The sequence below is a fragment of the Dasypus novemcinctus genome, chromosome 26, assembly GCF_030445035.2.
Source record: "Dasypus novemcinctus isolate mDasNov1 chromosome 26, mDasNov1.1.hap2, whole genome shotgun sequence".
NCBI lineage: Eukaryota > Metazoa > Chordata > Mammalia > Cingulata > Dasypodidae > Dasypus > Dasypus novemcinctus.
In genome coordinates, this window is record NC_080698.1 from 54,535,539 (window position 1) to 54,551,139 (window position 15,601).

Consider the following 15,601-nt stretch of genomic DNA (forward strand, 5'->3'; position numbering starts at 1 on the left):
GAATAAAGGTGGAAAAAATCTTCAAAATCATTAGAATACCTAGGAAACTATACTGACATCTAGAGAGGAAGGATTTCTTAAACATTACCAAAAGTACAGACTAGGAAGGAATAGTTAAAACAAATAACTTTCGTACAGAACAAGACCCTGTATATAAAGTAGAAAGTTATTGACCCCAGTCTGCGGTATTGGTGATGCACGCCACCAAGTCACAATTATCCAGAAGACATCAAAGCCCATACTTCAATAAGAAAAAATACATAACCCAACAGAAAAATAAGCAAAGAAATACAAATAGGCAAGTCACATAAGAAGAAATAAGCAAATGAAATGCTACTTGGCTCATTAGGAATCAGGAATTAAACATCTGACCATTCAGGCATGGAGATCATGTGGGAAAAAGAGGAACTCCAGGCGCTGCTGTGAGTCAGTGCGACTTGGAGAGGACACTGCAGCACCTAGGGGTGGTATCAGGACACATATCCGCCGTCCCAGCAATTCCACTTGGCAAATGTGCACATGGAGACACATCTCGCCGTAGCACTCCTGGTGAGAGTGAAAAACTGGAAGCAACTCAAGATGGAAGAAGAACGGCAGGTCCCTGTCATGGGGTATCCTACACAAGTTAGGATGAAGGAGCCGAACTTAGGAATGAATCTCAGATATAAAGTTGAGTGTCAGGAGCTCGTTGTAGAAAGACAGGGGAAGTATGAAATCATTTCTGTGATTAAAAAAAAATTATCATGGTGACATATAACCCAAAACTTCCCATTTTAATCATTTTAAGTATATAATTCATATGTAGCTCTTAAAAAATAAAAATCAACACCATGTGTGAATATATGAGAGAGAATGGGGAGGAGGGAAGATGGATAATTTCCACGTTTTAAGGCAGGGGATCTTCTCCAATGGACAGGATGCAAAGTGGACTTAAACTGTACCAGTAACGTTTATTTCTTAAAAAAAAAAAAAGAAGAAAAGAGAAACAAAGGAAATATGGCAAAATATTAATACCCATATATCTGAATCATAGGGATGTCATTGTCATATTTTTCTGTGTACTTTCCCATGTTTAAAATATTCCAAAATAAAAAGAATGGTTTGGAAAACTCGCAAAATGTTTAAAGAACATTTTAAAAAGGAGGAAGACTTTTAATCTGGAGAAGAGATATTTCAGAGAGAGTTGAGAGGTGTGCAGATACGAAAATGTGGGCTAGCCTTTAAGGGCCTTAAAAAGAGGAACTTATTTTAGTCAACTGTGTCGCCAGTGCTCAGAGTCTGACTCAGGCAGTGAGTTGTTGAACTACAACCAGGTCAGTGTTAGGAAAAGCAGATTAATCAATGGAAAGTTAAGGTAATGATCAGTAATGTTACAGCTTGGTGACCATAACACGGGCCGTCCCAGGGAGGCAGCAAGCACACTGGCTCTAGAATTTCCTGTCTCAATAATGGACACCCAAACTGCTTGCTGAAAAACTAGTCGGGAGATAGATCTGGGCTGAGAATGAGGAGGTAGATTCAGCGGCCTCTGTGAATTTTTGTCTCTTGTCAGTTTGTAACTGAGACTACATGCTTCTGCTTGCGTAGTTGCCACTGCTGGGGAGGCCATTGCCTCATTCCACCTGGCAACTAGCCTCTTACCTTGCAAAGAGAGTCTTTCCATACCCCACACACTTGTGGGCTTCCAAAACATACCATGTACTTAACATCTAGCACAGTATCTATCAAGAGGATTATAATTATTTATTTGAAAGTCCCCAGGAGACATTAGAGATTTTTCATGTTCCCTATATATACAATACCATGGATCAAGAATCTGAAAATACTGGTGGAGTGGGATGGGATAGGATGGGATGGGATGGGATGAAGAAAGGAAGGATTGATGGATGGAAGGATGGATGATGAAAGGATGAATGGGTGGTTGGAAGGAAGAATGGATGGAAGGAGGGAAAGAAAGAAGGAAGGAAGGAAAATAGAAGGGAGGGATGGAGGAAATGGATGGATGAGGTCATGGGGATGAAGGAAATAGGTAAGTTGAGATGGAGTGGATGGATGTGATAGATGCGGGACAGATGGAAGACGCTGGGGGACTGAATTGTGTCCCCCAAAAAAAGACATGTCCAAGGCCTAATTTCCAGTTCTATAAATGTGACCTTATTTGGAAATAGGGTCTTTGAAGATGTGATTAGTTAAGAGGAAGCTAAACTAGCATTAGGGTAGGCCCTAATCCAATATGACTGCTGTACTTACAAGACGAGGAAATTTGGACACAGAGACAAACAGAGGAGAGAGCATCAAGTAATGACGAAGGCAGAGACTGAATGCTACAGCTGCAAGCCAAGAAACACCTAGGATTGTTGGCAAACACCAGAAGCTGGAAGAGCCAAGGTTTTAGAAGGAGCATGGCCCTGCTGACACCATAATTTCAGATTTACAGGCTGCAGAACTGGAGGGCAATGGGTTTCTGTTATTTCTAAGCCACTGCTTTGTTGCAGCAGCCCAACAAAACTAACACAGAAGGGAAGCACAAATGGGTTGGTGAGGGAGGCTGCAGCAGATGAGATAAGATGGGATAGATGGGTAGATCATGGGATGAAGGGGTGAGTGATGGATGGATAGATGGATGGATGATGGGATGGATGAGGAGACAGATGGAAGAGATGGCAGGCAGGGATGGGTGGAATGAGATGGATAAAATGAGTGTGTACAGTACCTCTCCTACTTTTGAGTAACATTTGGTCACATATCAAAGAATCTTTTAAGTAACATTTGGTTATATATCAAAGAATCTTGAAGTATCCTGAATGTGAAATGTGCCTATGTCATATTTCTTTCAAGTGCCATTATAAGATTCCAAAATCTTACCCTAACTTACTTTGAGACCTTTGCTTTTCTAATATGTTTGTTAAGCTGCCAACTGATGGCCTCTCAATTAATTCCTTGATGTCTGTCATGGTTACTCCTCCTAAAGAAATATTTGTTCCTCTTGAAATACTCCACCTGGAAAATGTACAGAGGAAAAATAAATGAAGGTGAAAAAAATCGGGGGCCAGCTCTCTAAGAATCTATTTCCTGGGCTAAATGTAAACAAACAAACAAACAAAAATAAACAACAACAAAAAACCACCTGATATTGCATTCCTCTAACCCAATGTGTCTCTCAAATTTCAAAATGTATATGAGTCACTCAGGGACCTTGTTAAGTAAAATGCAGATTATGATTCAGTAGGCCTAGGGCGGGGCTTGAGAGATTGTATTTCTAACTACCTCTCCCAGAGATGTTGATGCTATTGGTCTGCAGACCACACTTTCCATGTCAAGATTATAAACAACTAGAAAACATAAAGAAAAATAAGATACTTTAAATAAAATCAATCAGAACTCTAAAAATATCTATGCATTAACTCTCAGGAATTATCCAGAATATCTGCAGGAAAAAAAAAGGGAACTCTGTTAAGGGGGATAAAGGAAGAGCTGAATAAGGGAAAATATATCCCATGATCATTTGATGGATGGGATAATGAAATAATGTAAAAATATCAGTTCTTCCCAAATCACTCTATAAACTTAATGCAAATACAGTAAAAAAATCAAGATTTTAAAAAATGATGTTTTCTCTTGCTTCTTCCCATTCCATTCCCCAAAACCACCAGCTGAACTTCCAACTCTACCTCTGATTCCCACATCATCCAATGAACCTCCTTTTCTAGACCCTTTGCAGGCTACCAGAGGCCCTTAGAAAAACTGCAGGGAAAAGATGTAGACATGCAGGGAAAGATGTAGACATGGGAGTCAGGAGTGGGGTGGGAGTCCTGGCTTTTACCAAGAAGTCTGGTTTAATGATTTTGTGCAAATCACTTAACCAGTTGGTCACCTCATGTAGAATATGGAGACAGCAATACCACCTCACAGAGTGATCATTCTGCGGTTAAAATGAGATAAAATAAAGCATACAGAAAGCATAGTGCCTGCTGGACATGTGCTCAAAAAACAAGCATTCCCTTCCCCATTCTCTGAGCTTCACCTGGATTGCATGAATTCCAGCTTAACTAGAGCTATCCATACATGGCTCATGGTGGAAGTCTGTAGGACCAGTACAAGAGGGGGTTCCATTCCCACTCCCCAAAATAATGTGGGTCCAGTCTTACCAAACTGTGGAAAAATCATCCATTTTGAGTGACTTTTCATTTTCCTCGCTGTTCTTGGGAGAAGTTTCAGGCTTTTCAGGCTCTGTTTGGTGAGAACCTGATAATATTTATTAGCAAATGTTCCCAAACTTTTTGGTCCATATTAGTTCACTAAGAAATGAGGGCAGCTTACCCCTTTCTGTAACACAGTCTCCAGGCAGAAGGCCTGTTCCAAGGTAGGTACTAAGCAAAAAGGTTTGTTAATAATAAATAAGTGAAGGAATAAACATACAGTCTTAGTTCTGATTATTTGGACAAATGGAGGCAAAAGGAAGCATCTAGATCCTTATATAATACCCAGAGAGGAGAAAAAAACAAAAAAGGAAAATGTCTTTATCTATTAAATTGTCTACTTTAGAACTTTTTATATTAAAGAATGCCTAAAATACTCCTAAGATTCCACTATAAGGAATGAAATAAATTTCAGTACCATGAGCAGATAAAATATTGTGTAGCCACTAAAAATAAAGGTTATGGAAAGTTTTTCAGGAAATAGGAAAGTGTATGTGATGATGTTAATTTAAAAAATCTCAGAATATAAAATTATGTATAGAATAATCTCATCTACACTGAAAAAAAAATATGAGAACAAAAACAATGTAATCTGCCAGAATTATAACCAAAATATTATAATGATTGTTGATGGGGGCAAATTATAGATTCTTTTCCCTGCTTCTTTGTATTTTTCTACATTCAGTGAATTTTGTAAAACATATATGTAACTTCTAGAGTTAGAAAATTTTTTTGTAAACCTAAAACAAGCAAAAGTTAAAATGGAGGAAACGGACTTGGCCCAGTGGTTAGGGCATCCGTCTACCACATGGGAGGTCCGCGGTTCAAACCCCGGGCCTCCTTGACCCGTGTGGAGCTGGCCCATGCGCAGCGCTGATGCGTGCAAGGAGTGCCCTGCCACGCAGGGGTGTCCCCCACGTAGGGGAGCCCCACGCGCAAGGAGTGCGCCCCGTAAGGAAAGCCGCCCAGTGCTAAAGAATGTGCAGCCTGCCCAGGAATGGCGCCACCCACACTTACCGTGCCACTGACGACAACAGAAGGGGACAAAGAAACAAGACGCAGCAAATAGACACAGAGAACAGACAACTGTGGGGGGAGGGATTAAATAAAGAAATAAATCTTAAAAAAAAAAAAGTTAAAATGGATTAAAGACAAAAAGTGAGAGCCATGATGCAAAGTGGCAGTTGCTGTTACCTATGAAGGACTGCAGTGCACGTGCACGGCACCAGTGTAACCCATCCTGCCTCTGCCACAGTTTTGCAACTCAGGTAGTCCACAGAAGCCATCTCCACTCACCTTGCAAAGACTTGGGGAATGTTTCTGCTTTTTCTTGTTTTCCTGGTAGATACTCCTGGCTCTCCACCTCTCTGACATTGCTAGCTTTGATTTCTTCAGATAGTTTTCTTTGATTTGCAACCAAACATTTCACTTCCTCTAGAAGGCAGGAGAATAAAGGATCAATCAATCAATCATAGGTACTTATTGAACACCTACTACTGTTTATGACATTCTCTTGGTGCTAGAGATAAAATGATGGATGTGACAAATCCCTGCTCTCCTGGAGTTGCTGCCTAAAAGGGCTATCCTCAGATACCAAGACATTCAAAAGAATGATCAACAGATGTTTGGGAAAGGTACTCAGCTCTCATCTGCCAAGAATTTTCTCCAAATAAGGCAAGGAAGCCCTTGACATGATTTGCTCTATTTAATCATACAGTCATGCCAAGGAAGACTTCCCACTTTGTGCATTTTACAGATGAGGAATTTGACATGTAACTTTCCTGCTGTCCAAGAGCTGCTCCATTAGCAAAGCCAGGAGTATGCCCAGAGCTCCCCAGCTAGGAAATGCAACCCCATGTCTCTCAATTCCATCACTATGGGCCTGGCCTGCACACGGCAATAGCCAAATAGAATAACAAATGAATGGGGGGAGGGGGGGTGCGTGTGCATGTGTGTGTTTATGAATGAATGAATGAATGGAGAGGATGGAGGATGCATTAAAGAGATGAGATTTGATTTGATACTGAAGGATGGATAGAATTTTTGGAGAAAGTGAGGAGGCCAAGAGCTGCCCCCTACCCCCCCTGCAAGGTATGGCTGAAGGCAGGCCCGGAAATGAGGAGGGGCTAGGATGTGAAGGCAGGAGTAGCAGCAAGAAAGAAGCTTTGAGGCGCAGACGGCGAAATGCCTGAGTCTGGAATTTGTCCCCTAAGGCACTGAGCAGGCATGAAAAGTTACAGAGCAATGAAGTGCTGGGGTCGAAGGGGTGATAAAGAAAGCTCATGCCTGGTGGAAGGGAAGAGTGGACAGGAGAAAACCCCAGTCAGGCCAAAGGACGGGTCTGGACACCAACTAGATTTTGGATGGGGGCTGAGTGGCCAAGAGCTGAGGGCGTAGGAGGAGTTAGATATGGCGTGGGGGCTTCAGGAGTGATGGAGTCACTTCCGCTATGGAGATGACGAGAGGAGGAGCAGAGTGAAGAGAAGAGGAATGCCAGCTGGGGTTGGGATGCGGCACTCACCACCAGCAGGCTGGAGCTGGCAAGCCCTGACCCACGCCCTACCGCGCACCAAAGTGGAAGCCCTGGCCCCTTACACAGCCTGAACACACCTGACAGCGCCTCCGCTCCCCTGAGAAACAAGGCTTTCCATACGATGCCTTTAAAGCGAAGAAGGCAGGACTCAAGACGACAGGTACAGCAGATAAAATTGGCACATTTGTACCCACATCTCAAACACACAGGAAAAGGTGGACGATGCCTGTCTCTGGACAGCCTTCATATAATTTTGGTTTTGTTTTGTTTTTTTCCTTTTTGCTAGTCTATTTCTAAATTATTTCACAAAGTGAACAGAAACTTTTTAAAAAAGATTTATTTCTCTCCCACTGCCCCCTCCCACCCCATTGTCTGCTCTCTGCGTCCATTTTTTGTGTGTTCTTCTGTGTCTGCTTGTATTTTCATCAGGTGGCACTGGGGATCTGTGTCTCTTTTTGTTGCATCATCTTGCTGCGTCAGCTCTCCGAGTGAGGCACCACTCCTGGGCGGGCTGTGGTTTCATGTGGGGTGGCTCTCCTTGCACAGGGGCCGCTTCTTGCATGGGGGGATCCCTTATGCGGGGTCGTCCCTGAGTGGATCGGCACACTCTGTGCGCAGCAGCACTGCACGTGAGCCAGCTCACCACATGAGCCAGGAGGCCCTGGGTATCAAATCCTTGGACCTCCTACACGGTAGGCAGATGCTCTATCTCATGTTGAGCCACATCTGCTTCCCTTGTTTGTTTTTAAGCAAACTTTATTTCAACTTCAAAAAATAAATCAACAAAGGGCAGCTTTACAAATTATGGAAGGATTGCATTAAAAAGTTCTGTCCAGGCACAGATATCTCATTTGATCCTAAAAACAAACTCAATTGTTTCCCCAGTGTTCTGAAAGATACGTAAATGAGCACAGACTGATTAAATGACATGACCAAGGTCTCCTTGTTAATGAGGAAAACAAAGAAAAAATGCTTAGTCATAGTCACATCTCATAAAATTAAACCCATATTCTTTTTCACCTTTAGCATTGATTTAGTACTTTCTTTGCCTTTGCTACAAAAATATTACAATATTACTGTTAACTATAGTCTGTAAGTTACATTAGTTGTATTTTTCTCATGCATCGCTCTGTCCTTAACACCCTGTGAGAGGAACATTCTTATATTTATACTATTAACCACAGTCCTCATATACCACCCAAACCAGTGTCATGCAGCCCCTAGATTATCCCCTAGCTGTCTTAAAATTGACATTAACCTCCCGAGACTACCCCTTTCAGCCACAACCACATTTATAAACCCACAGTGTTTGCTGTGCTCATTATAATGAGCGTGCCCAGGAATTCTGGCTCAGCAGATCAGGGCACGCAGGCCCTAGACTCTCCCGCTGCGTCTGAGCTAAGTGGGCGAGCCCACGACTGAGGGCAATGGGCCTCTCCGCTGGTGCAGGTGAGGAAAGTCCCCTTGCAGCCCACCTTCTCACATGGGAAGCCTGCAGTTAGGAGTTCAGATGGAAAGCAGTGATTTTCAGCCAGGAGCAGTTTCACTCACCCACCCGGGGGACATCAGGCCAAGTCTGCAGGCATTTTTGATGGGCACAACCGGGGGAAGGGGCATCTCTGGCATCTAAGAGGCCAAAGATGCTGCAGAGCACCCTGCAGATGCACAGCGGGGCACCCAAAACCAAAGAATGACCCAGCCCCAGATGTCAGCAACACCAAGGGTGGGTATACGAGAAAGGAAAAATGGGAATCCAAGCCTCCAATGTCAGAAAGGTTCCCTGAGAAGGTAGGCTGGGACCCCTGAGGAAGCGGCAGCTTTCCAGACACACAGCACTGGGCTCCGCCGCGCGCTTGGAGTGATTGACCGTCCCCAGGTGCTCGCTGTGATAATCGGACTCGTCCAGAAGCTGACAGGAGCAGCACCGCGCTTCCTGGAGTCTAACATGCGCATTTTAAAACACTCCTAACACCTCTAATAATCAGGCCGCTTCTTACAAGCGCCGCCGTGCCGAGGTCACCTTCCATTTCCTCACAGACCAGGCGGGTGCCAGGAGTGGGCGTCCGGCCCCACCTCCCGGCCCAGCGGGCAGAGCTACTGTTGATTGTCCCGTGTTCACAGGTGAGAAGGGCGTGTCCCGGGCATGCCCAAGGTGTCCAGTGTGTTCACAGGTGAGAAGGGCGTGTTCCGGGCGTGCCCAAGGTGTCCAGCGTGTTCACAGGTGAGAAGGGCGTGTTCCGGGCGTGCCCAAGGTGCCCAGCGTGTTCACAGGTGAGAAGGGCGTGTCCCGGGTGTGCCCAAGGTGTCCAGCGTGTTCACAGGTGAGAAGGGCATGTCCCGGGCGTGCCCAAGGTGTCCCGTGTTCACAGGTGAGAAGGGTGTGTCCCGGGCGTGCCCAAGGTGTCCAGTGTGTTCACAGGTGAGAAGGGCATGTCCCGGGCGTGCCCAAGGTGTCCAGTGTGTTCACAGGTGAGAAGGGCGTGTCCCGGGCATGCCCAAGGTGTCCAGCGTGTTCACAGGTGAGAAGGGCGTGTTCCGGGCGTGCCCAAGGTGTCCAGTGTGTTCACAGGTGAGAAGGGCGTGTTCCGGGCGTGCCCAAGGTGTCCAGCGTGTTCACAGGTGAGAAGGGCGTGTCCCGGGCGTGCCCAAGGTGCCCAGCGTGTTCACAGGTGAGAAGGGCGTGTTCCGGGCGTGCCCAAGGTGCCCAGCGTGTTCACAGGTGAGAAGGGTGTGTCCCGGGCGTGCCCAAGGTGCCCAGCGTGTTCACAGGTGAGAAGGGCGTGTTCCGGGCGTGCCCAAGGTGCCCAGCGTGTTCACAGGTGAGAAGGGTGTGTCCCGGGCGTGCCCAAGGTGCCCAGCGTGTTCACAGGTGAGAAGGGCGTGTCCCAGGCGTGCCCAAGGTGCCCAGCGTGTTCACAGGTGAGAAGGGCGTTGTCCCGGGCGTGCCCAAGGTGCCCAGCGTGTTCACAGGTGAGAAGGGCGTGTCCCGGGCGTGCCCAAGGTGTCCAGCGTGTTCACAGGTGAGAAGGGCATGTCCCGGGCGTGCCCAAGGTGTCCAGCGTGGTCACAGGTGAGAAGGGCATGTCCCGGGCGTGCCCAAGGTGTCCCGTGTTCACAGGTGAGAAGGGCGTGTCCCGGGCGTGCCCAAGGTGCCCAGCGTGTGTCACAGGTGAGAAGGGCATGTCCCGGGCGTGCCCAAGGTGTCCCGTGTTCACAGGTGAGAAGGGCGTGTCCCGGGCGTGCCCAAGGTGCCCAGCGTGTTCACAGGTGAGAAGGGCGTGTTCCGGGCGTGCCCAAGGTGCCCAGCGTGTTCACAGGTGAGAAGGGTGTGTCCGGGCGTGCCCAAGGTGCCCAGCGTGTTCACAGGTGAGAAGGGCGTGTTCCGGGCGTGCCCAAGGTGCCCAGCGTGTTCACAGGTGAGAAGGGTGTGTCCCGGGCGTGCCCAAGGTGCCCAGCGTGTTCACAGGTGAGAAGGGCGTGTCCCAGGCGTGCCCAAGGTGCCCAGCGTGTTCACAGGTGAGAAGGGCGTGTCCCGGGCGTGCCCAAGGTGCCCAGCGTGTTCACAGGTGAGAAGGGCGTGTCCCGGGCGTGCCCAAGGTGCCCAGCGTGTTCACAGGTGAGAAGGGCGTGTCCCGGGCGTGCCCAAGGTGTCCAGCGTGTTCACAGGTGAGAAGGGCATGTCCCGGGCGTGCCCAAGGTGTCCCGTGTTCACAGGTGAGAAGGGCGTGTCCCGGGCGTGCCCAAGGTGCCCAGCGTGTTCACAGGTGAGAAGGGCGTGTCCCGGGCGTGCCCAAGGTGTCCAGCGTGTTCACAGGTGAGAAGGGCGTGTCCCGGGCGTGCCCAAGGTGCCCAGCGTGTTCACAGGTGAGAAGGGCGTTGTCCCCGGGCGTGCCCAAGGTGCCCAGCGTGTTCACAGGTGAGAAGGGCGTTGTCCCCGGGCGTGCCCAAGGTGTCCAGCGTGTTCACAGGTGAGAAGGGCGTGTTCCGGGCGTGCCCAAGGTGTCCCGTGTTCACAGGTGAGAAGGGCGTGTTCCGGGCGTGCCCAAGGTGCCCAGCGTGTTCACAGGTGAGAAGGGCGTGTTCCGGGCGTGCCCAAGGTGTCCCGTGTTCACAGGTGAGAAGGGCGTGTCCCGGGCGTGCCCAAGGTGTCCCGTGTTCACAGGTGAGAAGGGCGTGTCCCGGGTGTGCCCAAGGTGCCCAGCGTGTTCACAGGTGAGAAGGGCGTGTCCCGGGCGTGCCCAAGGTGTCCCGTGTTCACAGGTGAGAAGGGCGTGTCCCGGCGTGCCCAGGTGTCCAGTGTGTTCACAGGTGAGAAGGGCGTGTTCCGGGCGTGCCCAAGGTGTCCAGCGGTGAGAGGGAGACAGGACTGAACCCTCGCCGTCTGACTCCAGAGCCTGGGTCGCTGGCCCTCCCGAGCGACCCTGGAGGAGAGTTAAGGAGCCTTTCCCACACTGGTGTATTTGCACAAATAAGACCTAGAAGGCTCTACATGAAAATGTTCAATGGTGGTCCCAGAGTGACGGGATTTAAAAAAATTACCTGGACCCCCAAATCAATTTTCATTTCTTTTATGGTGGCAACGTACATATATAACATTAAAAACTTCCCATTTGGACCACGTTGACGTGTACACTCAGGGGTATTAGCCCCCTCACAATGTGCTGCCATCGGCACCACCCTCTGTCACCAGAACTTCACCACCCACTCAGCAGTGACCTGCCCTTCCCCCTGCCCCGATGGACTACCTAGAATGTTCTTATTCCAGAGAGTTCCCAGGAGCGCTGTCCTGGGCTGGGGTCCCAGAAGGTGGCGGGGGCCCCACGTCTGGGCGCAGACCCCTGCCTGCCCAGCCCCAGAGTCGTGCCACCCACACGGGTGGAAGGGCCACGACGTCCAGCCACCCAGGGACCAAGGAGGCCCCCTGAGGAGGGAGAGGAGGGAAGGAGGCCGGCTGGCTTTTATCCCGTTACTAGCAAGAAGCCTCTAGAAACCTGCCCACCGCAACTGAAGCCCTGACTTACCAAAACAGCAGGAATCGTCCGAGTGCCCGGAGGTCTTCAGCCGGTAATAGCGGACTTTTCTCGAGACTTTCTCTTTAGAGTCCCAGAGCCTCACAGTGATTTTGTGGAAATTCAGTTTCTTTAGTAATTCCTTGGTCACGCTGATGTTAAACGTCTGGGACCATGACACCCAGATCTTGTCGCCCTCGTGCCACGGCTTCACCGTCTGTGTGAAACAACGTTGGGGGGCTCTGGCTGTGGGGTGTGGAGCGACGTCGGGGGCTCTAGCTGTGGAGCGTGTGGAGCGACGTCGGGGGCTCTAGCTGTGGAGTGTGTGGAGCGACGTCGGGGGCTCTAGCTGTGGAGTGTGGAGCGAAGTCGGGGGCTCTAGCTGTGGAGTGTGGAGCAACGTTGGGGGGCTCTGGCTGTGGAGTGTGGAGCGACGTCGAGGGCTCTGGCTGTGGAGCGTGTGGAGCGACGTCGGGGGCTCTGGCTGTGGAGCGTGTGGAGCGACGTCGGGGGCTCTGGCTGTGGAGCGTGTGGAACGACGTCGGGGGCTCTGGCTGTGGAGTGTGGAGCGACGTCGGGGGCTCTGGCTGTGGGGTGTGGAGCGACGTCGGGGGCTCTGGCTGTGGGGTGTGGAGCGACGTCGGGGGCTCTGGCTGTGGGGTGTGGAGCGACGTCGGGGGCTCTGGCTGTGGGGTGTGGAGCGACGTCGGGGGCTCTGGCTGTGGGGTGTGGAGCGACGTCGGGGGCTCTGGCTGTGGAGTGTGGAGCGACGTCGGGGGCTCTGGCTGTGGAGTGTGGAACGACGTCGGGGGCTCTAGCTGTGGAGCGTGTGGAGCGACGTCGGGGGCTCTGGCTGTGGAGTGTGGAGCGACGTCGGGGGCTCTAGCTGTGGAGTGTGGAGCGACATCGGGGGCTCTGGCTGTGGAGCGTGTGGAGCGACGTCGGGGGCTCTAGCTGTGGGGTGTGAAATGACGTCGGGGGCTCTAGCTGTGGGGTGTGGAGCGACGTCAGGGGGCTCTGGCTGTGGAGTGTGGAGCGACGTCGGGGGCTCTAGCTGTGGAGTGTGGAGCGACGTCGGGGGCTCTGGCTGTGGGGTGTGTGGAGCGACGTCGGGGGCTCTGGCTGTGGAGTGTGGAGCGACGTCGGGGGCTCTAGCTGTGGAGTGAGGAACAACGTCGGGGGCTCTAGCTGTGGGGTGTGTGGAGCGACGTCGGGGGCTCTAGCTGTGGGGCGTGTGGAACGACGTCGGGGGCTCTAGCTGTGGGGTGTGGAACGACGTCGGGGGCTCTAGCTGTGGAGTGAGGAACAACGTCGGGGGCTCTAGCTGTGGAGTGTGGAGCGACGTCGGGGGCTCTGGCTGTGGAGTGTGGAGCGACGTCGGGGGCTCTAGCTGTGGGGTGTGGAGCGACGTCGGGGGCTCCAGCTGTGGAGCGTGTGGAACGACGTCGGGGGCTCTAGCTGTGGGGTGTGGAGCGACGTCGGGGGCTCTGGCTGTGGAGTGTGGAGCGACGTCGGGGGCTCTAGCTGTGGGGTGTGGAGCGACGTCGGGGGCTCTAGCTGTGGAGCGTGTGGAACGACGTCGGGGGCTCTGGCTGTGGGGTGTGGAGCGACGTCGGGGGCTCTGGCTGTGGAGTGTGGAGCGACGTCGGGGGCTCTGGCTGTGGGGTGTGGAGCGACGTCGGGGGCTCTGGCTGTGGGGTGTGGAGCGACGTCGGGGGCTCTAGCTGTGGAGCGTGTGGAACGACGTCGGGGGCTCTGGCTGTGGGGTGTGGAGCGACGTCGGGGGCTCTGGCTGTGGAGTGTGGAGCGACGTCGGGGGCTCTGGCTGTGGAGTGTGGAGCGACGTCGGGGGCTCTAGCTGTGGAGCGTGTGGAACGACGTCGGGGGCTCTAGCTGTGGGGTGTGGAGCGACGTCGGGGGCTCTAGCTGTGGAGTGAGGAACAACGTCGGGGGCTCTAGCTGTGGGGTGTGTGGAGCGACGTCGGGGGCTCTGGCTGTGGAGTGTGGAGCGACGTCGGGGGCTCTAGCTGTGGAGTGAGGAACAACGTCGGGGGCTCTAGCTGTGGGGTGTGTGGAGCGACGTCGGGGGCTCTAGCTGTGGGGCGTGTGGAACGACGTCGGGGGCTCTAGCTGTGGGGTGTGGAACGACGTCGGGGGCTCTAGCTGTGGAGTGAGGAACAACGTCGGGGGCTCTAGCTGTGGAGTGTGGAGCGACGTCGGGGGCTCTGGCTGTGGAGTGTGGAGCGACGTCGGGGGCTCTAGCTGTGGGGTGTGGAGCGACGTCGGGGGCTCCAGCTGTGGAGCGTGTGGAACGACGTCGGGGGCTCTAGCTGTGGGGTGTGGAGCGACGTCGGGGGCTCTGGCTGTGGAGTGTGGAGCGACGTCGGGGGCTCTAGCTGTGGGGTGTGGAGCGACGTCGGGGGCTCTGGCTGTGGAGCGTGTGGAACGACGTCGGGGGCTCTGGCTGTGGGGTGTGGAGCGACGTCGGGGGCTCTGGCTGTGGAGTGTGGAGCGACGTCGGGGGCTCTGGCTGTGGGGTGTGGAGCGACGTCGGGGGCTCTGGCTGTGGGGTGTGTGGAGCGACGTCGGGGGCTCTGGCTGTGGGGTGTGGAGCGACGTCGGGGGCTCTGGCTGTGGAGTGTGGAGCGACGTCGGGGGCTCTGGCTGTGGAGTGTGGAGCGACGTCGGGGGCTCTAGCTGTGGAGCGTGTGGAACGACGTCGGGGGCTCTAGCTGTGGGGCGTGTGGAACGACGTCGGGGGCTCTGGCTGTGGGGTGTGGAGCGACGTCGGGGGCTCTGGCTGTGGGGTGTGGAGCGACGTCGGGGGCTCTGGCTGTGGGGTGTGGAGCGACGTCGGGGGCTGTGGCTGTGGAGCGTGTGGAGCGACGTCGGGGGCTCTAGCTGTGGGGTGTGGAGCGACGTCGGGGGCTCTAGCTGTGGAGTGAGGAACAACGTCGGGGGCTCTAGCTGTGGGGTGTGTGGAGCGACGTCGGGGGCTCTGGCTGTGGGGTGTGGAGCGACATCGGGGGCTCTGGCTATGGAGCGTGTGGAGCGACGTCGGGGGCTCTAGCTGTGGGGTGAGGAACAACGTTGGGGGCTCTGGCTGTGGAGCGTGTAGAGCGATGTCGGGGGGCTCTGGCTGTGGAATGGCGCTAGGAGGGCCTTGCCGCCCTGGCCATGGCATCTTTAAGAGGCGCTGGCGAATGGCTCAGCCTCTGTCCACTGGCAGGCAGCCGCCCCCACCTGCTTGACCACAGAAGGCCCTCGGTCATTGTTTCTCGGCCACATGTCCCACCACTCTCTCCAAGCCCGAGGCAAGCCTACATGCTCAGGCACTGCCCCTCTGGGGCCTCGTGCCCTTTGGGGAAGCAGCAGAGGAGGAGGGCAGGGGAGGCTCTCAGCCGGGTCGGGCCGAACAGCAACGCTGGGTGCCTCCGCTCACACGGAAGGGGCCCGGGCTCCAGTGCAGGCAGGGCAGGCATGGACAGAGAAGCTGCTTTGGTGGACACAGGAGAGGGGCAGAGAGGACATCCCGGCCACTCCTGTCAGAGGGCAGGCAGAGGCCTTGCCGGGCAGGGGGCCAACACTGAGCGGCAGATGAGGTTATACCCCGTGTTTGCTGGACTAGCCAGCAACTTGATTTCTGCGTATTTACCCAATCCTTTTATTAGCTGTTTTTACAGCCACCACTGCACATTATATTTTTAATTTAACGTATTACTTATAAGGAGGCTGCAAGGAAGGTGTCACTGTCCGTGATTTTTCATAAGAGGAAACTGAGGTTGGGGGGTTAGAGCTTCAGGCGGCCTGGGTTTGGAGCCCGCCTGCCTGCCTCCAGCAGCTCCTACGCGAAGAGGCCT

The 15,601-nt window shown here is 52.7% G+C and overlaps 1 protein-coding gene across 5 annotated transcripts in view; it reads right to left on the minus strand.

The window, feature by feature from the left end:
• Nucleotides 1–15,601, minus strand: part of CFAP92 (cilia and flagella associated protein 92 (putative)) — a 127,101-nt gene that overhangs the window by 106,109 nt on the left and 5,391 nt on the right. For 3 of the 5 annotated variants that reach the window (XR_011647573.1, XR_011647576.1, XM_058288326.2), the window contains exons 4-7: nucleotides 11,754–11,958; nucleotides 5,496–5,633; nucleotides 4,149–4,245; nucleotides 2,876–3,000 (exon numbers count right to left, since the gene is read on the minus strand). Coding sequence is in view for 1 of the 5 variants with exons in the window: in XM_058288326.2 (XP_058144309.1) it covers nucleotides 2,876–3,000; nucleotides 4,149–4,245; nucleotides 5,496–5,633; nucleotides 11,754–11,958 (565 nt within the window). In the remaining 4 variants the exon portion in view is untranslated. The remainder of the gene's footprint in view (nucleotides 1–2,875; nucleotides 3,001–4,148; nucleotides 4,246–5,495; nucleotides 5,634–11,753; nucleotides 11,959–15,601) is intronic. The other 2 variants (XR_011647574.1, XR_011647575.1) reach the window with 2 other exon arrangements.